This window comes from Microtus pennsylvanicus, chromosome 13 (assembly GCF_037038515.1).
Source record: "Microtus pennsylvanicus isolate mMicPen1 chromosome 13, mMicPen1.hap1, whole genome shotgun sequence".
In the NCBI taxonomy this organism is placed as follows: Eukaryota; Metazoa; Chordata; class Mammalia; order Rodentia; family Cricetidae; genus Microtus; species Microtus pennsylvanicus.
The window spans coordinates 80,217,860-80,244,468 of record NC_134591.1 but is presented as its reverse complement, the minus strand read 5'-3'; the positions used below and the strand labels follow the sequence as shown (position 1 = coordinate 80,244,468).

At 53.8% G+C, this 26,609-nt stretch overlaps 1 protein-coding gene across 4 annotated transcripts in view; it reads right to left on the bottom strand.

The window, feature by feature from the left end:
* Positions 1-26,609, bottom strand: part of Nphp4 (nephrocystin 4) — an 85,651-nt gene that overhangs the window by 28,570 nt on the left and 30,472 nt on the right. For all 4 annotated transcript variants that reach the window (XR_012907579.1, XM_075946903.1, XM_075946902.1 and 1 more), the window contains 5 exons: positions 26,339-26,520; positions 25,650-25,776; positions 18,970-19,152; positions 12,970-13,096; positions 1,835-1,896 (listed from right to left, as the gene is read on the bottom strand). Coding sequence is in view for 3 of the 4 variants with exons in the window: in XM_075946903.1 (XP_075803018.1) it covers positions 1,835-1,896; positions 12,970-13,096; positions 18,970-19,152; positions 25,650-25,776; positions 26,339-26,520 (681 nt within the window). In the remaining variant the exon portion in view is untranslated. The remainder of the gene's footprint in view (positions 1-1,834; positions 1,897-12,969; positions 13,097-18,969; positions 19,153-25,649; positions 25,777-26,338; positions 26,521-26,609) is intronic.

The following is a 26,609-nucleotide window of genomic DNA, read 5'->3' as shown; positions in this document are numbered from 1 at the left end:
CACGCAGACCCCGTGGGAGAGGAAGACACACAGGAGCACACGCATGCCCATGCAGACCCTGTGGGAGAGGAAGACACACAGCAGCACACGCGTGCCCATGCAGACCCCGTGGGAGAGGAAGACACACAGGAGCACACGCGTGCCTGGGCAGACCCTGTGGGAGAGGAAGACATACAGGAGCACACGCGTGCCCATGCAGACCCCGTGGGAGAGGAAGACACACAGCAGCACACGCGTGCCCATGCAGACCCCGTGGGAGAGGAAGACACACAGGAGCACACGCGTGCCCATGCAGACCCTGTGGGAGAGGAAGACACACAGGAGCACACGCGTGCCTGGGCAGACCCTGTGGGAGAGGAAGACACACAGGAGCACACGCGTGCCTGGGCAGACCCTGTGGGAGAGGAAGACATACAGGAGCACACGCGTGCCCATGCAGACCCTGTGGGAGAGGAAGGCGACTCCTAAGCATCACCACCAGGAGTAATGCCAGCACTCTCTGGGCCAGCGGTGCTCTGAAATCCAGAGTCCTCCAAATGCCCTTAATTCATAATTATAAGGGGGCCTGGTGGTATGATCTCTCACGCATCATAGTTTGAATGAGGACAGTCCCAGTGGGAAAGTGGGTGAGGAGGGAGCTCCTGCTGCAGGATTGATGCTATCATCCCTCTGGATTTGCTCCTGTCCTTGCACTGAACACCTCCAAAGCTCTGTCCAACTTCCTGTCCACCGAGTCTCCCCACCAAGGCAGTGACCACACTAGCTGGACAGCAGGAAGTCTGGGGACAAAAATCTCTACCCCACTTCCACAGACCACGATCTGCCCAGTCTCCTCACCTCTGTAAGGTAACAATGGCCTCTACAGCCGGCTGCTACGAGTATTGCACATAAGCTCGGTGCACTCAGCCATCTACAAAGTTTGTGGTCACAAGCAGGAAATGAACGCTAATATCAAATGGTGGGGCGGGTGAGGCTTTGGGCTGCACTGGAGTGTGTGTCTCCAGTCACAGCTGAACTCCATTGCCAGAGCACACTTCTGAGGGATGACGGCTGCCAGCAAGGACAGCTAGCCCAGAGGAGGATTCAGCAGTATGATAAGGGTAGGAGCAGTGCGTGCCAGGCAGTAGCCCTGCATCATGGGAAGGGTCTTTAGGGTCCTCAGCCCACTTCTGACTACTAGGCCAGCAGGAGGCAGGAAGCGGTGTGGACTGCACCTTGGATTTTGCTTCCCTAAAGTTTGGTTTTCAGGATGATAGTAAAAGCCATGCAGCCAAAGCCAACCAGGGCCAGGGCACATGAGTCCCCAGCCTGCTTAGCTGCCAATGACCCAGCCAGGGAACATGAGCCCCCAGACAGTTCAGCTGCCAATGACCCAGCCAGGAAGAACCGTTCTTTTTGCACAGTAAGTTCTAGGCTGTGGAGGTGAATTCTGGCAGTTGGCTGTCCAGATGTCCAGCCTCTGCCAGCTGTGGTCCAAAACCTGCCAACACTGAGTGCTTGGCCCATAGGCCAGCTGCTGTCTGGTGTCTATGACACTCTGGGAAGGGTGACGGACACACACTCCAGTGTCTTGGGCAGTCAATGGCACTGACCCAACAAGCCTCACCACTGGGAGGATGTGGCATTTTTAAGTGTGGATGGCTAGGTTCAGGATCACTAACTGGGCAGGAAGCCACCAGAACGGCAGCTGGACCTGGAAGTCAGCTTGTTGAGGCAGGCTGCAGTACAGGGCAGAGGGGACCAAAGACACCCCAGCCCCGGCATCTAGATGAATCATTTCTTCAGCTCTAAACCACCTGACACTCCCCCCCCCCCACACCGAGCCTGGACTTACCCCTGGTCCCACAGGAGAGTCCTGGATTGCAGCAAGATCCTGGTCTGTCGGTGTTGGTGTGCCTGGGGTGAGGGGAGCACAGGGGCCATGAGCATCTGCAGGACCCACAGCCCAGAATGCCAGTCCAGCTGGGCCCACTGTGTGTCTCTAACTCGCGTATAACTGGCTGTTTGCATAAACTGTGGCCAGCACAGCTCCTTTGAGCCTGGAGACTGGAAGCCAGGCACCTCCTCACGCCCACTCTGCCTACTTCCTTTCCTCTACAGCAGGCAGCCTTGCTAAGTGTGGGCCGAGCGGGACAGGACCATGGCTCCTGGATACTCAAGCTCTCTGATACACCCACCACTCCCCCACTGGAAGCTTTCTGCCACCCACACCACTGCCTTGGGAGTGCCCAGCTCCGATGTAAGCCTGAGTTAGTGGTGCCATGGCTGTGGGCTCCCTGTTGATCTCAACATCACCTCCTGAACACAGCCCATGCCCAGGCTGTCCCCATTCACAATGCAGGTGTGCCTTAGGGAAGTCTGCCCAGAGGTCAAGGCCAGCCCTCCAATAGGTTCCCCAGAGCAACGACAACAGCTGTGACCCTTCAGAGGCCAATGCAGTGTCCAGTGGCCCAAGAGGCCCTCTGCAGAGTGACATCCTCCTCCACTGGGGCCACTGCCCTGAAGCAGCACAACAGTCAAGCCAGGAGTGAGGCTGAGGTTGGTCTATGCGGACCTCACAGCCACGCTTCATCTCACAGCCACTGCAAGCGGGTCACGACTGGCCTTCTCCACGGTCACAACTTCCTGTCAATAAGCGGGGCTGTCCCACCTGACAGGGAGCGCCACCTCTGCCTGCCCCCAGAGATGAGGGTGCAGCTGTAACAAACCTTGCATTTCCCTGTGGAGCGGCCTGACTGTTGTCCTGAGATCACAGCTTCATGTCCATGTCTTCCCTGGACCACTGCAGTCCCCAGTGATGGGACACTGCCACTTCTAGGAAACCTTATTCTCTACAGGACTTTGATTCCAAAAAATAGCCTGCCCTCTCCCCAGGGCCTTGTCCAACCCTCATGGGGCTGACAAGAGATGCCAGGCATTCACGCAGCTCTCTTCCTCACATGGCCCACAGCCAACATGAATGACTTACACTTCCCTAGGTACCCTAGGGTCCCCACAGCAGAGAGCAAAACAGCCGTGTCTCTGCCCCTGCTCCACCTGCATGGAGAATGCCCAACAACCTCCTGCTGCATTCTGGGTAGCAGCAAAACAAAAATAAGGTCAGCACACTTGCTACTGAAGAAGAGACACAGGACAAACTGCTTAAACAACATAGGCTCCGGAGCACACAAGACCTAGCCTCTTCTGCTGCTTTCCAGAGGGTCCCTTAGGAGATGCCACAGCTTGTCCTAGGCCTCGTGAGGGTCTGGGGGAAGTCTTGTGAGATCTCACTGATGGGAACAAGATGGCAAGGAACTTCAGGAATGGAAGTGGGGACCAACCCAAAAGGACTTCTGCCTCAGGAGACCCAAATAGCCGGAACAGCTCATGGGCCAGCTGCCACCTGGGAAGCGTCCACCTACCTACCCACCCTCTCCTCAAATGTCAAAAACAGGGTTCCCAGCAACCCAGAGCCTGTGATCTGAGACACCAGCTGCTTTGCTCTGGGGGAGCCAGAAGACAAGCCCAGCTGGTTGTCTCCCCAGGACAATCTCAGCTCTCTGGAGGCAAACGTGGGTGCTGTCACCCAGCTGGCCACCACCGGCCCAGGTCTCTTCCCCTAAAGGAGCCCAAGGATGAAACAGGAAAGCTCTACTTTGTTCCACCCTAAATGGGGCTTGGAAAACTCTACAGACCGATTTTATAAAGAGGGAAAATTGCAGGAGATGGCTCCATTATCCTTAGCCGAGAGAAAGTCAGCACTTAGGCACGGGCCTGTGTGCATCCTCCGGGCGAGGGAAAGCTCGCGGGCTGGAGGCGACACCAGCGGGGCCCATTATGGCTTCTCCCCCACAGGCTCAAATTTGGGTATTGTATGGTATGTTTCCTCAGGTAATTTTTTATATTGTGACTTACCATGCAATTTTACCTTCTGATAGAGCTAAAACAGCCTTTAAAAGGCTCTGGCAGGCCTCTTAGGATACCTGCTGTGAACCCAGGCTGCTAGGGCCCAACCCACACCCCAAGAGAAGTACAGGTGGGGAAGAAATCCATCCGGACCAAGAGATGCTCACTTTCCAATCTTTCCCTCTTGGCACCTCCTCCCTACCCAGGGCACACCATGGCCCCACAGGAAGGGCGTGACTGACTGAAGTCCCACTTCTGCTACGGCAACAACTGGGCAGGAACCCCAGGGCAACACACTGAACCCCAAGACAATATGTCTCTGTGCCCATGTCTGCCTGCAGAATGCCAGGAGCGCACCACATGGCCCCGAACCAACACAAGCAAGCTCATATACAATAGGAGCTCCTAAGGCAAAGGGATAGCTGGTATGTTGAACATGTGAGGTCAGCTAGGTGCGTTTACAGTGAGAAGAGCCAGTGACCAGACACACGGCACAACTCTATCCTATCTACTGATCCCACCTCCTCGAGGGGAGAGGCAGGGGAGCAACCACGTGTGGCTGGCTGGCCTGCTGCAAGGCACTTACCCCACCACTGCACCCATCGGCTAGTCTCAGTTCCCACGTTACCACGGGCTGGATAAGGCTTTAATTATAGCTAGGTGCTACTCATCAGATGTACCATGGTGGCCCTGCCACAGCTAGAAGGCCCTTTGGGCTGCACTAATGACAGCGATCAGCACAGGCCTATATGGAGAGTTCCACCGGCAGCCAGTAACTACTGACTGCTGCCGTTTCTCCCCAGAAGGTGGCTTTGAATGCTGGACTCCATCTCTGGGGCTGGAGACAGCACTTAGCTATGCCTGGGGCCTGAGCCTCTGGGTTTAAGAAGTGGCCTGGCCATTAAGGGGAGCATGGAGACCATGGCTTCTCTTGGGTCAAAGGGGTCTGGGAAGCCACGTGGCCAGCACAGCTCAGGGGCCCACAATCTCAGTGTCTGGAGGAAAGAGACTAAGTCAGCGGGTCCCAAGATGCCAACAGAGGCTGCTGGCCAATTGCCAGAGACAAGGAAACAGGCTCCCAGCCACAGTAGGCTGTGTCCTGCCTGAGCACCGTCTAACTGCTCCTGGCACACGCGGGCTCTCAGGCAGTCTCCTCGTGCCAAGAACTGCTGCCAGCCAGACATCCGCGTCCACCCCAGTTTGCTGGTTTGGCCTCAAAGGGCCACGTGTCCTTCACCTGACTACGCAGGGGGCCCTGAAGGTCAGGCAGGGGGCTACGCTCTGACCCTAATCTGAGCTATCACAGGTCCCTTTGAGTCCCTCAAAGTCCCAAGGCTTGTGTGGCCTTTGCCTTCTGGGCACACTAGGGAGAGGGCTGCTCTCCAGGGCATGCTAGTGCGGCCATAGGGCAAGACTTTCCTGGGACACACTGAGCTGCCCCCTCCAGCCCTGGCCAGCCCATGAAGGCTGGCCACTGTCACTCCGCACGAGATTACAAACACAACAGAACACACTCTGCACCCATCCATTAGCACAGCTCGCTAGTCTCCCTAAGAGTGAGCGTTTGCTGGGCTTTCCTCTCTGTCGGTGCCCCACCGAAGGGCGGACAAGGATGGGGACCGAGGCACAAGGCAGTGACCCCCCAGCAACCCTCAAATTTCTACTGTCACCTTGTTAACACACAGGGGCTTGGGAGAGTGGGACCTGACACCCACCGCATCACCGAGGGAGCCACTGAATGGTCATTTGTCTTCGGGAGCCACCCACGTCTCAGCGAACAGATAGGACGGGCAGCATCCTTTCCTGCCTCTACTTCCCTATCCCTCTGACTCATGAGTTTGTTCTTAACCCAGGGTCACAGAAAGATGCCAGGATAAGAGAGTAGCTAATGCAGGGCAGGCAACACCCTGCACCACTGTCCCAGACCTGGTGGCACTGGAGGCCCTCAGTACAACAGAAACCTGCAGAAGCAGACACTGGGTGTGCTCTTTCTGGAAAGATGGATGAGGTTACCATGGCATCTTCCTGACGATGGCCTTGGCAGGGGGTGGGGGGGGCTTGTGTACAAGGCAGCTTGGGCCCTCCATCCCCAAGCATAAGCTCCCTTCCTGAGAGGGCTGCACCCCAGGGACTGGGAAGCAGCAGGCATGTGGGATGAGGGGTGGAGGGATGGAGGGGTGGAGGGGTGAGGGGTGGAGGTGTGGAGGGGTGAGGGGTGGAGGGGTGGGAGCAGAGGAAAGCACTCGGCCAGCTGGATGCCCGTGGTCACCTGTGGTCAACCACAAGACAGGAGAGCAAAAGCCCTGAAGGTGGAGCAAGAAAAGAGAGTGGCAGGAGGCGGGTGCCTAGCAACCAGCAACAGCTGGAATAGGGTGAAGGCAGAGAGAGGGGCAGCGTGGCCCATCGCAGAGAGGGAGGGGAGGAAAGAGCCTGGGCCTTAATGAAATCGTCATTAGACGTAAAGGAAGGTGGCAAAAGCAGCTCCCTGTCATCAGACTGTGGGGATAAAAGATGAATCAGTACTAATGGGCTCCGGGTGTTAGGGATTCACAAGGCAAACCCATCTGAAAGGCCTTTATTCCTCGCGGATCTGCTGGTAAGCCATCCTTCCTGAGGCTTTGATCACAGGGGAGGGGAATGGGAAACTAAGAGCAAAGGGAAGAACCTGATGGTGGGGCAGGCAAGGGCCTCCACATGAGTGAACTCAGACCACAGCCCTCATGGAATGAGGCCTGTCCAGAGGCCTGAAGGGTCGGCTTAGCTCAGTTCCCTGACATCCCACATGCTCCACAGCCTTGTACCTAGGGGAGATCCTACTGCTGTGGCCAAGGTGGCCAAAAGCCACCCCCACTTCCATGGGGGACCAGGCTCCACAGACACAAGGCCACTGCTACCTGTGCAGAGAGCTGCGGCACAGTGGCAGCTGGCAGGACCTAGCCACACGTATCCTGGAGACAGGGCAGTGTGTGTTTTCGATAACCCCTGCTACAGGACTGTTTTCAGATCTACTGAGCAAACAATCCAAACTGCCATCGCCACCAGAACACTCAAAAGCAAAATATGGGTCAAGGAAACTCTATACTCTGTCAAAAGTGCAGCCTGAGCGCCCTCTAGTGGCTCGAGGCTTGCTCTCCCGTCATCAGGGATGAACAGACCTCTGTCTCTCTGTCAACTTTATGGGAAAAATAAAAGGGAGGATCCATTCGGGAGAGCCCGAATACCTCACTTAAAGTGACAGTCGCATGCCATTAAGACTTCCAGAGGAGCTGTGTTAGCTGGTACGACACCGAGGTCTGCAAAGTTCCTCTCACAAGTTAGACGCTACTGAGTATTTTTAAGTCTCTGATATTGGGGTCTTGGGAGGCAATGACTTCTAAGCCAGGAGCAGGGTGGAATGACTGTATGAACAGGCCATGAGTGCAGCCATAAATCCAAATTAAATAAGCCAGACAAACCGGGCCTCAGCCACACAGTCACTGAAACACACATCTCGCCACTATAGTACTGTGCTATGGAGCTGCTCCTGATGTCTACAGAAACCAAAGCAGACGTCTCTCTGCAGACAGTGAGTCTGTTTTAAAGACCTCGGAGTGTGTGCACAATGGTTCCGCTTCTTCAGAACTCAAACTGCTCAGTGTCCCAGAGGAAACCCCCCACCACCACACACACACACACACACACACACACACACACACACGGCAGGCTCGCTCTGGAGAACAGAACGCTGCTGAGCTGAGCGGGTACTGGAGAGGGGGGAACCTGGTAAGCAGGCTCTGCCCCCCCCACGCCCCTCCACCCCACCCCCACCCCCACGGTTCCTCCAGTCGGCCACATCCGCACAGGGGCTGCTGAGGCCCGACCCCTGGCCACTGGATTCTGTGCTCCTGGAGCCAGGGAGGCTTTCTTTCATTTGCTTAGCTGCTAGCAGCAGCCAAAGAAGGGGACAGGCCGAGGCGCCCTGTGGCCCCCACAGAACTATACTGACGGGAGTTCCTATGGCGACCAATGCCTTCCGATTGTTCTCTCTGGACTTTACTGTGGAGAGCTGCTTGGCACCCCTCACCACGTACCCAGAGTGGGTGTGGGACCCCAGGCCCAGTCTCCAGTCTCCCCAGCCCCACCCCACCCCACCCCAGCCTCCAGGCTTGACCCAGTGGTGGGTAACACAGCAGGACGCTACCTCAAAACCCTCCTGGAGCCAAGTGACTGACATAGCTCACTCTGTTGGGATTCCTAAATCCAAGGATTATCCTGGTGTGCCTGAACCCAGAGCAGGGAGAAACTTCTGGCAAGAAGCCAGTTCTGCAGAAAACAGAGCTGAAAGAAGGAGAGAGAAAACAGGGGAAAGGGTGGGGGCCGATGGGGGCAGAAACATGCGGGTCCTGGGGTCCCACCACCCCAATGCAGCACTACCTCCGAGCTTTCCATCACACAAGCCTACAAGATGCCCTCTCTTTCTCTCTTTCATTCACCTGGCAGGTAAATACGTTTATTTATCCATTCCCTGGCTGGGGAGGACAGGGTGTTGTTTTTTTTTTTTTAAATTCATGGGTCTGGGGAGATGACTCACAGGGTAAGTGCCAGCATGAAGGTCTGAGTTCAAATCCCCAGCACGCCTGCAAAAAGCCAGGCATGGTTGAGTGCCTGCAACCTGGTGCTGCAGAGGACGGAGACAGGAGACTGGGCCTTACTGGCTGGCCCATCTCCAGAGCTAGCGGGAGGCCCTGTCTCAAGGGACTAATACAGCCCAGAATGACACAGCTACAGACCTGACACCCCCATCCCCAAATGCCACCTCATTCATTCGTTCATTCATTCATTCATGCTGAGAATCCATGTCAGAACCTCACACATGCTCAACCACTAAGCTATATTCCCAGCTCCACAAACACAACATAAATCTGGGGGCAGGAGCCAGAGAGATGGCTCAGCCGTTAAGAGCATGTATTGCTCTTGCAGAGGACCTAGGTTAGCTCCCAGCACCCACAGCGAGTGCCCCCCAACTGCCTGTAACTCCATCTCCAGGAGGCATGACAGCTTGTTCTGGCTACTACTGGCACCGAACTCAAGTGCACACACCCACACACAGACATACATAGACACATAATTAAAAATGAAAACAAAGTCCAAAATGAAACAAAAACTATACTCGAGAACAGCCAGGTAGTGGTGGTGCACACCTTTAATCCCAACACTCGGGAGGCAGAGGCAGGCGAATCTCTATGAGCTCAAGGCAATCCTGGTCTACAAAGCAGGTTCCAGGATAGCCAGGGCTGTTAAACAGAGAAATCGGCTCTTAGGAAAAAACATCGAAGAACAGCCAGGGCCATTCTGCCAGCATCGTGAGGGTGACAAGTGACCCTGTCTGCTGCCGCAGCCATTAGAAACTTGGGCTCTGTGTGCCAGCGACATCACTTCTAGCCTGTTAAGTCACAGTAATTGTCTCCACTTTCCTAGGTTTCTAAAGCTTTGTTTTTAATCCATCTGTGTGTGTGTGTGTGTGTGTGTGTGTGTGATGTTTTGCAACATTTAGTTGTGACATGAAGCTAGGACTGAATTTACATTTTCTGTACACACAAGTGTGCCAGCGCCATCTACTGGCTGCTGTGTCCTGACTCCCTGTGGTCAGCAGGATGACTAACTATTCCCCCTAAGACAGCCACGTCCTAATCCACAGAAGAGTGAGGGGCAGCAGACGTTGGTCCACAAACCCTGAGGCATCACTTTAGATGCTGTTCACTGCCAGGATGCAGGAAGGAGGGAGGAGGGGTCAAGCATCACTAGATGGCGGGGAAAGGAAAGGCAATGGATTCTTCATGGAGCCTGTGGAAGGCATGCCGCCCTGGTGAGCCCAACCTCAGCCTGTGAGACCCACTGCACACGTGTGACTTCCAAGTCACCAAGGGTTCGCCACGATGTTGCAGCAGCAAGAAGCAGCCCAGGCCTCCTACCTGCACAACCATGTTCGTCTCCCCACGGACACCACACTGTTCTTGGACCTGTAACTTTAGGGTGAGTCTGCGAACCAAGAATACTTAGGCTTCGTGTCTTCCAAACTTCCTCGGCTGCCCTTTGCTGGACTTTTTTTTAGACTTAGAAAGTAGCACATATCCAAAAAAATAAATAAATAAACACAGTGTGTGGGTACATTACACTCCAGGCAGAAATCACCAGCTAAGACTCCGCGCGGCAGAAGGGGGGGTGCAGGGAATGGCTGCACAGTCCCTGGAACAACAGCAGGGGAGGGAGCCAGAGAGGGGAAGGCCAACTTCTCCTTCCAGTAGGGAGACTATCCCCCACTCACCTGAAGAAGAGAGGTGGGGTGGGGTACAGGGGAAGAGGGCAGGGCCGGATAGAAGAGGAGAGGAGTAGAAAGGACGAAGGACGGGAGAGGATGGAGGGAGGGGAAGATGACTTAAGACCCCCGAGTGACAGGCAACAAAAACAGAGGTTCTGAGTGGTCACCAAATGTCAACTGTCCAGAAATTTGCAGGTCAGAGAGAGAGCAAACACGGTCAGTGCGGAGGATGGACTTGTTAAAACAGAGCCAAGAGTGCAGCACACCAAGGAAGCCAGTGTCCAAGGGACATAGCTCGGGCAGGCAGAGGCTCCTCCCAGTCTCCAGTGCAGGTCCCACCAGGAAGCTGACAGACAACAGACAGGGCAGGCAACGAAGACCATCAGGAAGATGTGGGCCCATGAGGTTGGACAGCCACCTCAAGTCTTATTTGGGGAGCACAGGCAGAGTTATGAGGGGTCTGGTCCTCTGGGGGAAGTCAGACCAACCTGATCAGGCCCCGCCCAACACAGCTGAAGAGCAAGACCCAAATGATCAAACTGTCCTCAGAGCATTAGAGCACCCATTAACCTCACGAATTCTCAACCCCCACAAGAGAGACTCCCGTGTCCCCAGCCCAGGCAGCGCTTGTCAGGCCAAGTCTCCACACAAGGCAGAAGGCAGAGCTATGCAGGTTAGGAGACACAGTGGGAACGAGGCCACAGGGATAGGGTGAGCCCTGAACGCCTCTGGCTGCACGCAGGTGGTGACTACCACTGACCATAGCGCCTCATATTTCCAAACAACAAGAGAAAACACTTGGGTATCCTTAGAGCAGAGATGGGCACAAACACTGCCCTGACCCCAAGATGACGCGAAGCAGACACACTTGGAATGCCACGTCCCACCCTGTGCAGACAAACTCGAGAGAACTGACCAAGGAGGAACATGACAGTCTGTAAGGCTATATTCCCCGGAAAATGGGGATTTATTCTGGAGAGACTCCGACAGAAAGAGCACGCCTGCCACCCACCACCCCGAAGGCTCTGGCGGACTTTTTGGCAGCACGCCAAGTACAGGAGATGCTGCACAGCAGATCCCACTTACATAAGATGGTCCATTAATGTATACACTCCGTGAACAACCCTGAACGGTCTCCTGAGCACAGAATTCAAACTAGGAGCTTCAGCTGCTCTGCAGAGAGGACGCCTTCGACGTGGCTGGTCACCAAATGGCGAGGTTCTGGTGCCTGCGACCAGGCATTTCAGGAAATCCCAATGGCCAGTAAAACGGAGGTCTGCACATTGAGCTGTCAGAGGTGTCAGTGGGTCACTCACCTACCAGTGAGAAAATTATATTCAACAGGACCTGGCTCCACAAACCAGAACCTCAACAGACAGAGAGTACCCTATGCCAGAGCTCAGGCACCAAATCAGGATAGAAAACCAGACAAAACTGTGCAGATTATCAGAGACTGGGTAGGAAGGGGGGGGCTAGGAAGGGACAGCACGTCCTCCATGGCCAATTGGCATCCTCTGCTGTTGGGCAGCCAGAGGGATCCCGGGAGCACAACAGGATGGGAGCACAGCAGGAGGAGAGCACAACAGGATGGGAGCACAGCAGGAGTAGGGGAGTACAATGAGAGGGGGCACAGTGGGAAGAGGGGAGCACATAAGGAGGGGAGCACAGTGAGAGGGAGAGCACAGTGGAAGGGGAACACAACAGGATGGGAGCACAGAAGGAGTAGAGAAGTACAATGGGAGGGGCACAGTGGGAAGAGGGGAGCACAGTAGGAGGGAGAGCACAGCAGGACAGGAGCACAGTGGGAGGAGGGGAGCACGGCAGGAGGAGAGGAGCACATCAGAGGGGAGCACGGCAGGAGGAGAGGAGCATGGTGGGAAGAGGGGAGCACAGTAGGATGAGAGGAGCACATCAGGAGGATGGAAGCACAGTGGAAGGAAAAGAGCAGTGGGAGGAAGGGAACACAGAGGGGAGCACAGCTGAATCAAGGGAGTACAGCTAGAGAGGGGGAGCACTACTCATGGATTCGCAAGCGGGTCATTCCCCATCCATCCATCTGGATGAGAAGAGCAAGACCCTTACAGCCCTCAGTCAGCAGGAGGCAGATCTTCTCCAGAAACCCAGGCCACAATGCAACACCCACGTATACATCTTGCCCTGCATGCTTTTCTTCCTCCATCCTGGCTTCAGCACAGGCTCAGGCCTAAAGCAAAAGGCAATGAACACAGCGCCAGGCCACACAGAAGATGCTGGGTCATTCAAGCTCAGTGATAGTAATGGTTCTTCAACCCACACACACCTGTGGACCTGTCACTCACAGGGCAAGGACTGAACGTCTGCTAGGGGCCATTGCCGCTTGCATCCCATTATGAACCCTTTCCTGGAGGAACATCCCCAAACCACGCACGGGAAGTCAACAGTGATCAATGCACACAGACAGACAACACGACAACACGAACATGCAGCCAGGGCTGGCTGCCAGCACTTCCAGCTGGTCTTCCAGGCCCTGTGTTCGCAGGATGCCCCTGTGACATGCCCTTGATGAAATCACCCTTCACCAACACAGACATGCTTGCTTGGGGAGCTGCTACGTAACTGAACCATTTGTGGCTGAAGGCTGGGTGACAAACAGCTAGACCACACATTATCACATCGTCCAATCCCACATCATCATCTTCTGGGAAGCCAACTAATTGATTCCCTAGCACAGGCTGCAGCAATTACCCAACAGGGCTGGTGAGAGAGGGAAGCAAGCTGCAGGCCACAGGCAGCTCTCTGCATCTCACCTGAAGGGGACGCAGGCATCTTCCTGGAGGACCGCCGCTCTGCCTTGGGGCCATCGGCACGCTCTGTGGGGGTGTCCGAGCTCAGCGAGAACTGGAACTGGATGGTTCCCGACTCCACCTGCTTCACCTGTAGTTAACCCAAGAGCAACAATGCTCACTCACTCCCATCAGTGACCCCCAGGTATGGCTGCCCAGCCCTACTCTCCAGACCCCCTCAGAAAAGCTTCCGCAAGAGAGCAAAGACTCTGGAGGCGGCCACGTGTTCTTAGATCATAAACAAGTAATTTCCTGAGATGAAAATTAGTTGTGGCATTAAAATCCCAGGAGACCATATTATCAGGAAATGACATTTACTCAAGAAGTATAGTTTAAGGTATTTAATAAGCCACAATGTGCGTGGTTTTAATTAACATGTAATATCGACTGGCTTGCATAACTATTTTTTAACCTCTGTGCAGAAGCACGTGATCTGCCCCATCCCTCTCTTGGCTGGTTCAAGCAGCCACTGCCTGCTTCTCCATAACTAGGCTGGTCTTCTTGCGTGCCACGCAAACACAATCACATAGCACGCAGCCCTTGAGAGTGGCCTTCTCGCTCACTCCACTGACCACACGGAAACACATATATCGACAGTCCATGCCTATCATGGTTGAGTCATGTCCTATTACACTGATGCACCACAGCCCATCAGTCCGTCCATCCATCTGTCCACTCACTGGGAACACATGGCTAGCTGCCAGTCTGCTGACTGTCCATGGAGGTGGCACAAACAGTGCCGTGTGAACGATTCTTGTTTCTCTGGGAATCAGCTGCTAGAAAGCAACTTAGACACACATTTTGTAAGAATTAAAATAAAAATAAAAAAAAAAACCCTGAGCCATAGGGACTAGAGAGATGGCTCAGTGGTTAAGAGCATTGGCTGTTCTTACAGAAGACTGGGGTTCAGTTCCCAGCACCTACAGGGTTTAAGCTGTGACAGTTTGAATCTGGAATGTCCCCTACAGGCTCATGTTCAGAGTGATCTTGAAGGCATATGGACCTTTACTGGGTGGGGCCTGGTTGTTACAAATGGAGCGACCTTTGCAGATTATATCCACCCCCAATATGGCCGGCTCCTTCTACCTCCTGTTCTCCCAAGTGAGAGTCTGGATTAAATGCTTCCACCTCCATGCGCCCCACCCTGCCTTTCCGCCAGGACACACTGTGGTCCTGACACTGTGAGTCACAACAAGCCTTTCCTCCCTGTGTCTGTCTGATATTTTCGTTATAACAAAATTAATTGTAATTGATGTGGTATCTCAGTGTTAATGGTTTCTCTTAAGGTTTTAAATATATTCTCCCAGAGTGGTGGCACATGCTTGCAACCCAGAAATCGGGAGGTTGACGGGGAGGGTGGGGGGACACCACCAGTTTGAGGTCAGTGTGGGTAACACAGTGAGGCTCTTTCTCAAGTAAGTAAGTAAATGAATTAAAGGAAAACTCTCTGGCATCGTTCCCTCTAAAGGATGGAATACAGGTGCTCTCATGGAGACCCAGGCTCCTGACATTACACTGTCTTATCCTATTGTATCTAAACACCTTAAAGACCTCACAGGATACAATGTAACTTCCACCTCACCCTACTGTATCTAACCACCCTAAAGACCTCACAGGATACAATGTAACTTCTGCCTCACCCTACTGTATCTAAGCACCTTGAAGACCTCACAGGATACAATGTAACTTCTGCCTCACCCTACTGTATCTAACCACCCTAAAGACCTCACAGGATACAATGTAACTTCCGCCTCACCCTACTGTATCTAAGCACCTTGAAGACCTCACAGGATACAATGTAACTTCTGCCTCACCCTACTGTATCTAACCACCCTAAAGACCTCACAGGATACAATGTAACTTCCACCTCACCCTACTGTATCTAACCACCCTAAAGACCTCACAGGATACAATGTAACTTCCGCCTCACCCTACTGTATCTAAGCACCTTGAAGACCTCACAGGATACAATGTAACTTCCACCTCACCCTACTGTATCTAATCACCCTAAAGACCTCACAGGATACAACGTAACTTCTGCCTCAACCTCCCACAAAGCCCACTCAGCCCTCATTTCCACTGTTCCTCACCCCATCTTCCATGTTTCCTTCTATCTAGGGAAACTTGTAGCTAATGTCACTCTGCTCTGAATTCCCTTCCCCCAGCTCACTGGGGAAGGTACTACCTGAGCTTCAGGTGACTCTTGATGAGTACAGAATTCTGGGTTCCAAAACCTTTTGTTTTTCCACATGGGCCCTCGTGGCTTCTAACAGGAACACAACCATCCACGTTTCCATCTCTCTGTGGGCAAGGAGCCACTTTTCTACGTCTGCTCTTGATTCTTTTACTTTCCTTTCAGTTCAGCGATCCAGTGTCTGGCTGAGGTTACGTCCCACTTATCTCGGGGCTTTTGCTGAACTCCTAGTTCTTGCCCGGGGTTTCCTGTTCTGGTATCTTCAGAGGTGTTTTCTGCACCAGGCGCTCTCCTGTCTCCTGGAACTGGGTGCTGACATGGGGGGGGGGTGGTGCCGGACTTTGGCACTGTCCCGCTGGTCAGCAGCAGAGCCCGGCCTGCGGCCACCAATCAGCTCCTGCAGCTCGGGAGGCCCTTGCTCCGCTGACTGATCTTCAGGTTCACGGACTCATCAGCATCCACCCAGCCACAGCGCACATCTTATGAAGATTTTACCTTTGCTGCTCTTCAGTTCTGAAATTCCCATCTTGCTCATCTCTGCGTCTTCTCTCTCTCTCCTCGATGGTGCTATGGCCTGTGTGCCTGGGCGTTTTAAGATCTTTGATCACCAACCTTTCACCTCAGTGTTGCTGTCTACCAAAAGCCTTTTCTCTACCTCGGCTCCTGGCAACAAAATCATTTAGATTATATTGCACTCGTTTTAAAGATTACATTAAGAGTCTGTAGTCTTCGCATGAAGAAAGAACGTTGACACTATGCACCAGGAGGCTCAGGCCCCAGCTCCTGGCCACAGTTCCTCTGGGCAATGGTGTTCACATGAGTGCTCAAAGTTTGCACAGTGCCGTAAGATCTGTTGCCTATGCTCCTCCAGGGGACAGCCCCAGGACTGGATAGCCTCCAACCCCCACACACAGCTCAGGTCTCAAACTCCTCGGCCTGCTGATAAGGTCAGATCCACACCGCAGCTCGGGATAAGCAACTTCACAAGCTGCTTCCAAGCCACTCCCCTGTGAGGGCGGCTCCGTTCCTGGGCACCCTTCGACTTTCCAACCAGGCCTGCTGTGTGCACCGTACCTGAAGCTGGGTGATTGTAAAGAGGGCCAGAGTGTGGGAACAGCGAATGTCCTCATCTGTCAGCTCAGGGACTCCGGGCCTGATGTCTACAATTGATAAACTAATAGCACAGGAAGCATACTATTTCCAAATCAAAGGTAAATAACTATAAATCCTAACTAGGAACTGAAGGTGCTGGCTTCTGGAGATATAAATACTTTTGAAAGAAAAGGACAAGAGCTGGGCAGGAAGCACAGCCACGAGATGTTACCTCACGTCCCAGCAAACAATAAAACAACTTCTAAAGATGAACCCTAAACGTGCTTCCCAGAGACAACGCTGCATTTCCAGTGTCACTGTTTCCTTGACTGGCAGCTGCTGTTCCTGCTCAGCTGTGAGTTCACAGGCTCAGGGACGTTCTTCCCAAGTCTCACTGTTCATATTCAAAAGACAGTCACTGAACAAGGGACGGGCTGTGGAGCTGGCTGGTGAGGGCCCAGGTGAAGCAGTAAAGCACACCTTGATTCCAGCTGGCCTCACTTGGCCGGTGTCGGAAGCACCAGGAAAGAAGATGAAGAAGCCGTGGTGCTCTTCCCGCACAGGAGTGGAGACAGGGCCGCCACAATTCACCACCCCTACCCACTCTGCTCACGGTGCTGGTCCTCCACCACAGTCAACAAGTGCTGTCTATAGACACCTCGGCTGCCACAACTGGGAATGCTACTGACATCTAGTGGCGAAGATGGGGATGCAGCCAACCACCCTCTAGAGCAGACAGTCCCCAGCAAAAAGTTGCCTGGCAGAAACATCAGCAGTTCTGGGATTGAGAAATGGAACTCATATGTGGCGTTCTTCGTGGAGAAGGGAAATGTCTGGCACGTGTGTCGCCAAGCAAGTCAAACTTTCAAAATGTGTGTGCCTGACACAGTTCACACACTCAAAAAGGGAAAGGCAACAAAGTGGTGAGATAAACTGTAAATGGGACAAACATTTACACCAGACACGGAGAAAGACGAGACAGAGAGACAGCCACCCAGAAAGAAAGACACACACGCGCGCGCACACACACAGGGGCATAGAACCACACAGAAACAGAGAGACACACATCCACAGGGGAGGAGGGAAGGAAGGAGATGATCTAAAAGACGGGGAGAGGGGGGAATGGTAATGACTTTGAGATTTCTGGCGGTGATTTCATAATAGGAGCTTGGACTAGACCATATGAAAACGCAGCAAAACACGGACCCATGAGAGACATTGCTCATAACAAGGGAACAGCATGTCAGCTGCCCCTGATGCGGGTCCCCAGAGCATCAGTCAGATGGCCGATAACAACACTGGAAACAATAGCTGTAGCTAGAGTCAGCACACAAGTGACACTGTGAAATGACAGGTACGGCCCTTTACCTGAGAGAGAGGAAATGAGCTTAAAGGCTCCGCGCACTGCTGAGGCAGACACATTACAGGCACCACAGAGTGGGAATGGGAGGTGGGGGTGAGACAGAAACATTACAGGCATCAGGGAGGGGGCGGGGGTGGAAAGATAAGACAGGCACACTACAGGCACCACACGGAATTGCAGGAGTCAGGGGCTGCCATAGCCTCGAGGGCCAGGATAGACCCCACACACTGGCCAGAGGCAAATCATAGTTCCAAAACTGTCCATGATGCCCTGGGCCACTGGACTTAAATGACCACAACCTGGGCAGGGCAGCCAGGACAGCCAGGGTGACACACACAACCTCCAGCCTCTCCTGGCCTTACTGGATTTCCAGGTTGGAACTCAGAGAATGTCACAGCTGAGATGGTTTCTTCATCTGAGAATCCGCTGTGGACCAAGACACCCTACGTCCAGCCAAGAGCGGCACGGTCCAGAGTGGCTCTAAAGCCCAGCCAAAACCTAGTTCTTGTGCCACAAACCCTCCTGGCAAAAACTACATGACGTCCTCCTGAGGCACAAAACATGGACACAAGCAGAGGAGAAACCCCTCAGAGTGTACGCAGAGTGTACAAAATGGTTCGTCCAGCAAGGCCTCCAGAGGTGCAGAGGTGAAGAAGGGTCAGCGGACCCAGGAGCGAAACTGGCCTAACCACAACTCAGCGAGCACCGAGGGCATATCCAGGACACAGGAGAGCTTTGTTCATGAAATGCTAGAAACATACTAGTCAATTTGTAGTGTTAAAATAAATAATTAAATAAATGTAGACTCGGTGGGTAAAATGCCTCTGAGAAAGTGTGAGGACCCCAGTTCAATACTGGTGGTAGGAGGGGAGACAGGTGGATCCCAGGGATTCACTATCCAGGCATGCTAGCTCCAATCAGCAAGTCCCAAGTTCAGTGAGATTCTGTGTCCAAAAATAGGATGGGGAAGAAAAAATTCCTATGTCCACTGCTGGCATCCACATGCATTCTCATGGGTGACTACACCCAAATATCACACACATACACACACGCATACACACACACACACACACACACACATACACACACATACACACAAACACACATACACACATGCACACACACATACACACAAACACACACATGCACACACACATACACACACACACATGCACACACACACACATAAACACGCTCTCACACAATGTCAACTGTTGGTATCCATATGCGCTCTCAAGGGTGACTGTACCCAAATATCACACACACAAATGAACTTGCTAGAAGCATATGAGAATCACACCTACTTAGTACTTACCTCCTCAGAGCTCATGCTAGCTGAAGGCACCTTATAGACCAGACAGTGTGAAGGGTTGTGCTGGATCCCACCCTGAAGAGGCAGTGTCACCTTTCCTTGGGTTACTTCCGGCTCAGGGTTCCAGACAGCCCAGCGAACCATGTGCATGCATGCCAAGTTGGAGAGAGAGGTGGACGAGGCTGCCTGGGAAACAAAGCACAGCAGCCACTGAGTGGGAATCAGTGGTGGGGTCACACACAGCCTAGTTAGGGCTGAGAGCTAGACTTCAAACTGTGCAGAGCAGCAGAGCAGAGCTGGTCCTTCCCCACAGTCAGGCTTCAGAGGGTGGGTCTAGGTACTGCCATGTTCACATCCCTGTCAGTGTTTATGGGGTCTGTGTTCCTGGCCACTGGGTGAGGAAAACAACAACAACCTGAAGTATAAGCAAAGAATCCAGAGAGTGGGAACCTTACCATCAGATTCTACCACACGGGGAAGCAACTGTTCCACCCTGCCCCTGACTTCCACCCTGCCCCGGGCCTCCACCCTGCCCCAGCCTCCACCCTACCCCTGTGTGGGCAGGACAGATTTTGGAAGGTTCTGGGTAGCTGCAGGGCGTCAGTTGGCACTGGTGACAGATCCAGGCCTCTCAAAGTACAATCACTACACATAGAGCCAGAACACTCGCCAATAAAACAGCCCAAACTCAGAAGCGGCTGGATGGCTTCTGTAAACGCAGTCGCTCAAGGCGGGATCAAAAATAAAACAGGCATCCAAGCGTCCGTGCGATCAGTGCGACGCCTTCTGGCTTCGTTTCTCAAATTAGGTGATCCTGACATCTAATTTTCCAGTTTCACGCTTCTCTGTGGCTGTTTGGTCCTCGATCAATATAAACCTCTTGCGTGTGGAGTATCTGTCAGCTAGATCAACACTCGCTTCTCCTCGCTTTTGCCTTTAACAGCGAGGGATGATTTGCGAGCTACTGATCACTTCTGAGACCCCGACATGATAACTGGGAGCTGGTGGCAGCCGGCTCCACACATACGCCTGTCTCCTGCAGCCAGCCCAGAGGCTCCTGCTTCAGGCCCTTCCCCAATCCTCACGCACAGAGCAAGCGTGGTCACTCATTGGGGTCCCCTGGCCATGATTTTTTTGGTTAGGAACCACAGTGCAGCCCTGCAGTCCCAGCTACACAGGAGGCAGAGATGGGGACTCTGTGAGACAAGGAGTTCAGGGGCAACCTTGGTGACACAGGATGACCCCATCTCAAAAGGAAAAATAAAAATGGTTACTGGCTTTATTATTTCTTTTCCTGCCAAATTTAGATCAGAATTAGAATCCATGCATCCTCAAAAGAAAGAGAGAGAAGCCCAAACTGCTCTGAAACAAACAGCTTTCCTTTAGCCATAAGAAGCTAAAGGAGCACGGACGGGCTCATGAGCCAGGGTTTGCTGTGGAACTGAAGTCAGCAAAGCCACGGGCAGAATTCTGACACGGCCCCCCACAGATGCTACCACCCAGAGTCCCAGTGGTGGGCTGAGTGGTGGCTCATGGTACATCTGTCCCATCCTGCTCCCTGGAGCATGTGGTTGCGCAGATGCGATTAGGGGTAGCTGAGCTCCCTGGAAGCGGATGACAAGTCTGGGAAGAGTACTAGGATGGAGCCAGAGGCATGCAGGGATGGAGACAGCAATGTGCTCGTCCTGCAGACCCAGCTCTGGGAGGTAAGATACAGGGGTCTCTGGGGCTTGCTGCCCGGCCAGCCCAGCCACTGGAGTTCCAGTTCTCACACACCCACGCATGCATGTGCATGCACACACAGACAGACACACACACACAGACACACACACACACACAGAGACACACACACAGACACACACACAGAGACACATACACACACACAGAGACACATACACACACACACACAGACACACACACACACATACACAGAGAGACAAATACACACACACACATACCAAGTCACAGCTAGCATCCCAGGAATGACAATCAAGGAGTCCTCTACAAGCAAAGCACAGTGACTTAGGAGGTCATCAAACCTCTAAGGGAGGTGACAAGAAAGCGTGGGGCACTGTGAAGGCCACTGCCGAGGCCACGGTTCAGATCCCAGCCAGGACCCTGAGCAATCTGTCTCATGGTGGGAGGGGAAGGCTCTGTCCTTTGAACTCTAACACAGAACCCCACAGCTAGAGTGCAGCCCTGAGACCCAGGCAGTACAGGAGGAAGAACCCAGCCACTGCCCGCCCACCCAGACTCAGACAGCCTAAGTCCAGAAACCACTCCTCCAAAAGGACCTGAGTTCTGGGCCACTGAGGTGAACCTCACAAGGCTGAGGCCCAAGGTGACAAATACTGGAAACAGGCAGTGGTGGCCTGAGCCTCCACCCCTCCTCCCGCCAGCCCTCCAGCAGAGGGTCCGCACCAAGCTGCATCAATTGCACGCAGCATCCTAGCACAGATGAGAGGCGCAGTGGGCTGGGCAGCCACTGCCAGTGAATTCCCTTCACACGCATTCACAGGGGCAAGGGAAGCCTAACGGCCCATATTAACATCATCTGCTCCCCCATGTATGACCCGGCCTATGAGATATCACTAAGACTCACAGGGATCATTTATTAGGCAATATTTTCAGCTCATTCAACTAAGCACAGTGGTTATGTTTAGCCATACACATGAGCAGCGAAAGCAAGCTCCACAGCCAAGAACAACCCTCCTGATTGGCTAATGGGATAGCAAAAGTCTAGCTCCTTTGTCAGCCTGTCGGGGCTGAAAAAGCCAGAGAGGTTGTCCTGGTTGCAGAGGTGACCATGAGGTGGAGGGTGTGGCCGCCACCCGTGAAGACTGAATCGGGCACAGCAGCTGCTTAGACATCGAGGAAGCAGCCGCATGGGCAGCACTGGGCCCTGGCTGCAGGCGAGCACGTAGGGCATTTTCTTAATTATTAATTGATGTGGGGTGGGGATAGTCCATTGTGGGTTAGGCTACCCTAGGCTTTTGTTTTGGGGTTCTGCAATAAAGTAGACTGAGGAACCCATAAAGAGCACGCCAGTAAGCCGCACCCCTTCATTGTCTCTGCATCAGCTCGGCTCCTGTCTTCAGGTTCCTGCCCTGTCTGAGTTCCTGTCTTGACTTCCTTCAGTGATGAACAGTGATGTGGAAGTGGAATTCAAACAAACCCTTTTTCTCTAAGTTGCTTTAGGTCATGGTGTTTCATTACGGCAATAACAACCCTAAGACATTAAGCTCCTGCCTCAAAGGATAAGTGGAAAATGCTCAAGGAAGCCTCCAGAAACAAATCCCAGACCCCCATATATGGGAGCACACACATGCAAACATGCATACACACATGCAAGCACACCACACACACACACAAACAGAGCTTTACTACAATGTCTGGCACAATGTGTTTGCACAGTCATGGGGGCAGGGCCACAGGTTCTTGGTCACCTGACTGACTCCCGGGTCCAGGGGTCCTTGGCTTTTCCTGACTCCAGGGAGATAAAATGCTTTCAAGGGATGCAGGGTTCAGAACCATCACACAAGATGCAAAGGCGCTCTCCACAGACACACACTCTGGGCAGTGACTGACAGAAAAGATGTTCAGAGGGGGCCCCAAATCAGTGTGAGGGACTGGAGTCAAGCAAAGGCAAGGGTCCTCCGTCTGCTGCAGCGCAGATAATCAAACAGGCTTCTAATAAAAACACGGGCCCATCACAGAAGGACCTCAGGGCAGTCACTGGCTACAAATCTCATCTCGCCTAAAAAAGGAGACGAGAAGAAACGTGAGCTCTGTGTTTAGCAAAGTCTCAGATTATACAGAGCAGAGAGAGCTACGAGCAGGCAGCTCTGGTACCCAGGGCTCCGTCTGGCCTGGGTCGGGGAACAGATGTAGATGAGGCAAATGCTCCTGTGGACGAGCAGGACCCAGGCATCACCAGGGCCCCAAGTTGCAGTGAGAGGCCAGAGGCCGAGGACTCCATGGACCCAAACCGAACCCCCGTTAAGTTTGTGATGTTTAATTGCAATTCTCAACATGGTCAGATAAGGAAGCATCTGGTGGGGACAGGCAGATGGCTCAGCAGGTAAGGACACTGTGGCTTACTCTGACAGCCAGAGTTTGATGCTGTGGAAGGGAAGAACCAGCTCCCAAAGCTGTTCTCTGACCTCCACATGTATGCATGTGCGTGTGTTTGTGTGTGTGTTACACACACATGTACAAAATCAGAAATGAAATTTTAAAAGATACCTGTGGCCTTGAAATTAAAAAGAAAAAGATACCCCAAGTGAAATAACTAGGCAATGAGGAGACCTGCCCTGAATGTAGGCATCGCACACACGGGCTGGGGGCCAGACTGGATTTAAAAAGGGAAGGCAGCTGACTGCACATCCATCCCCCCACCCCCACCAATGCTTCCTGGTCCATCCATGTGAGCAAGCAGCCTCACATGCTCCTGAAGCCGCCCTGGCAAGCCACTGCCACCACAATGCCTCTCCCACCATGATGGGTACCCTCAAACCAGTGTCAACCCTCACTTCCTCCCGTAAATGTCTGTCTTCAGGTGTTCTGTCACTGCAAAAGTAATACAACGTTGACAGCACCAGCATTACAAAGATCACTCAGGTGATGGCCAGGAGTCAGCTGGGAGTCGGCCCTGCCCACAGACCACCACCACACATGGCATGCACTCACCTCTCCGTTAAACCAAAGAACATCAGTAAATACACAAATAAGACAGCGGTGGGGCTGTGCTGCTGGGTGCTGGGTGCCCCTCCTTGGCCAGTAGAGCCTGTGGACAAGGCTATGCCATGGGTAGGTCTCATGTAGCCCAGGCTGGCCAGAAACTTGTATACAGCTGAAGAAGGCCCTGAGCATCCGATCCTCCTGCCTCTGCCTCCCAAGTCACACTGGACAGGCGCCTGCTGCCCAGCAGCACCTCACAGGCCTGGTTCTCCCACAGTCCACCACAACGGCCCACACCCACGCACACCTGCACCACCCACGCGCACCTGCACTGCCCACGCACACCTGCACCACCCACGTGCGCACCTGCACCACCCACGCACACACACCGCCCACGCACACACACACCGCCCACGCGCGCCCGCACCACCCACACGCGCCCGCACCACCCACACGCGCCCGCACCGCCCACGCACACCCACACCGCCCTCGCGCGCACCTGCACCGCCCACGCACACCTGCACCGCCCACGCACACACACACCGCCCACGCGCACACACACCACCCACGTGCACCTGCACCGCCCATGCACACCTGCACCGCCCACACGCGCCCGCACCGCCCACGCACACACACCACCCACGTGCACCTGCACCGCCCATGCACACCTGCATCACCCACACGCGCCCGCACTGCCCACGCACACCACACCGCCCACGCACACCCACACCGCCCACGCACACACACCGCCCACGCACGCACACCGCCCACGCGCACACACCGCCCACGCGCACACACCGCCCACGCACACACACACCGCCCACGCGCACCTGCACAGCACATGCGAGGTAAAACGCCTGGTGATAAACAAGGCAGCAGGTGATAAGCTGTTCGCTAAAGTGACCAAGACTTGAGGTTGACCCCAGGAAGGCCCCGTGTCGGGGTTCTGGCAGCAGCAAAGGTGGAGAGCAAAGTGGATGAGTGGGCTCCAATCCCCCCCCCCGCCCCAGGCTTAACTCCCTTCTTTAGGAAACTGGTCCACGATGAAGCCCTCACCATGGTGTCTGTCTGTTGCATTAGCTGTCAAATGATCTGGGATTTTGCAAACAGAAACTGAGTCTTAAGAGCAGCATGATCTGCTTCCCAGGGGCTCTGTGCCCCATGTAAGCTGTCTACCCACTCCACTTCTCTCAACAAAAACTACAAATTCTTACTTTTAATCCTGATGTAGATGCACGGACAGTTTACTCTAAAAAGCCGCTTATCACTCATGCAGATTCGAGCTTCCACTACACTTAACAGCAAATGAAAAATGTAGCAAAATGGCCTCGTTTTTCAAAATAATTACCGGCTCAATAATTATGAATTAGAGATGTTTTGGTGCGTGAAGTTTTCTGGGCAGCATCCTACCATTGCAGAACGTCCAGTCCCCACAAAGATGAGGGCAGAAAGAGGCTGGTTCCCTGATGGGGGAGTGTCATATATCAATCTGTTGATTTCATTGTTTAAGCAATAAAGAAACTGCTAGGCCCATTTGATAGGCCCACCCTTAGGTGGGTGGAGTAAACAGAAGGGAAGGCTGGGAGGAAGAGGAAGTGAGCTCAGACTCCACAGCGCTCCTCTCGGGAGCAGACGCCTCAGGAGAGACGCCATGCTACCTGCTCCAGGGAAGACGCACACCATGCCCCAGCTCCGACCCAGGATGGACTTAGGCTAGAATCTTCCCGGTAAGCGCACCTAGGGGCGCTACACAGATGATTAGAAATGGGCCAGAGCAGTGTTTAAAAGAATACAGTGTCCGTGTAATTATTTCGGGGCATAAGCTAGCCGAGCCAGGTGGCTGGGGTCTTGGGGACGCAGCCCCGCTCCCCATATTACTACAGTTCCCAGCCCCACAGGCTGTGCCGTTACCAAGGCTTTTAATGCAGAGAAGACACTGGCGCCCGCCAGTCCCCCTCGGCATGAAGCTAACACACGGAAGCTGATCCATAAAGGAGACTCACACTGCCGTCCACTCCCGAAGGGCTGCTGAACACGTACTCCAGCTGGAAGACGATGGCAAAGGCCGGATGACTGACCATCTCCGGGAGTCGCAAGTGGCTTCTCAAAACTAGAGCCTGGTTCCCAGAGCTGGTCAGAAACACAAACCAGGAGGTGTTGGATGTCAGAACATGGGCTCCCTCCCACCACGAGCAGCCGCATACCAGGGACTCCAGGACACAGTGGGTCTGCTCTGCTCAGCCTACAGTGGTCACTGTGTTTACCACTAGCTCCACCTCCAGACTTGAGGAGGCAGCCTTCAGGGGAGACAGTCAAGTCACTGAGAGTGGCCACAGAGGCGAGGGAGCCCTGTGTGACAGCTGACCCCTGCACGCCCTACAGTGATGTCTGCATGGGGCCCGGCACATGAGATTCAACAGACGTGAAACCTTTGGAAAAGAAACCCAGGGCTGCTCCAGGAGGTGTGCGAGGGGCTCTTCAGACCCTCGGCTGGAAGCTTCTAAAGCTCCAGCCCCAAAGTTGTCACAGCAAAAATAGCAGCTTTTCCTAAGTGTACAACCCTAAGGTTTTGCCTGATAGGTGTGACTGAGCAGAAGGGAAGTGGGGTGACGGAGAGGCACCCCACAGGGCAAGCCCACCCTGTACGTTCAACATCCCCATTTCACCTCAGCCCCTCAGCATGGGGAGATACCTGTTCTTAGAAGAGGCGCTGATTCTCCTGCTGAAGCTGGCCGAGCGTGTCAAGGCCACGTCCATCTCAGGTACAAGCACTACCACCTGGGGCCTGTGCACGAAGCCCAGGCCATTGTGGACACAGACATGCAGGCGTCTCTCCAGGACCTCTAGGGTACCGCCATCCGGCAGGCCGGCCCCCTGCAAGAGACACGGGATACAGAGAAAGAGTCCCGCATGGCCGTGAAGAGAGTGGCCAGAGGAGGTGGGGGGAGCCACGATGGAGTCCA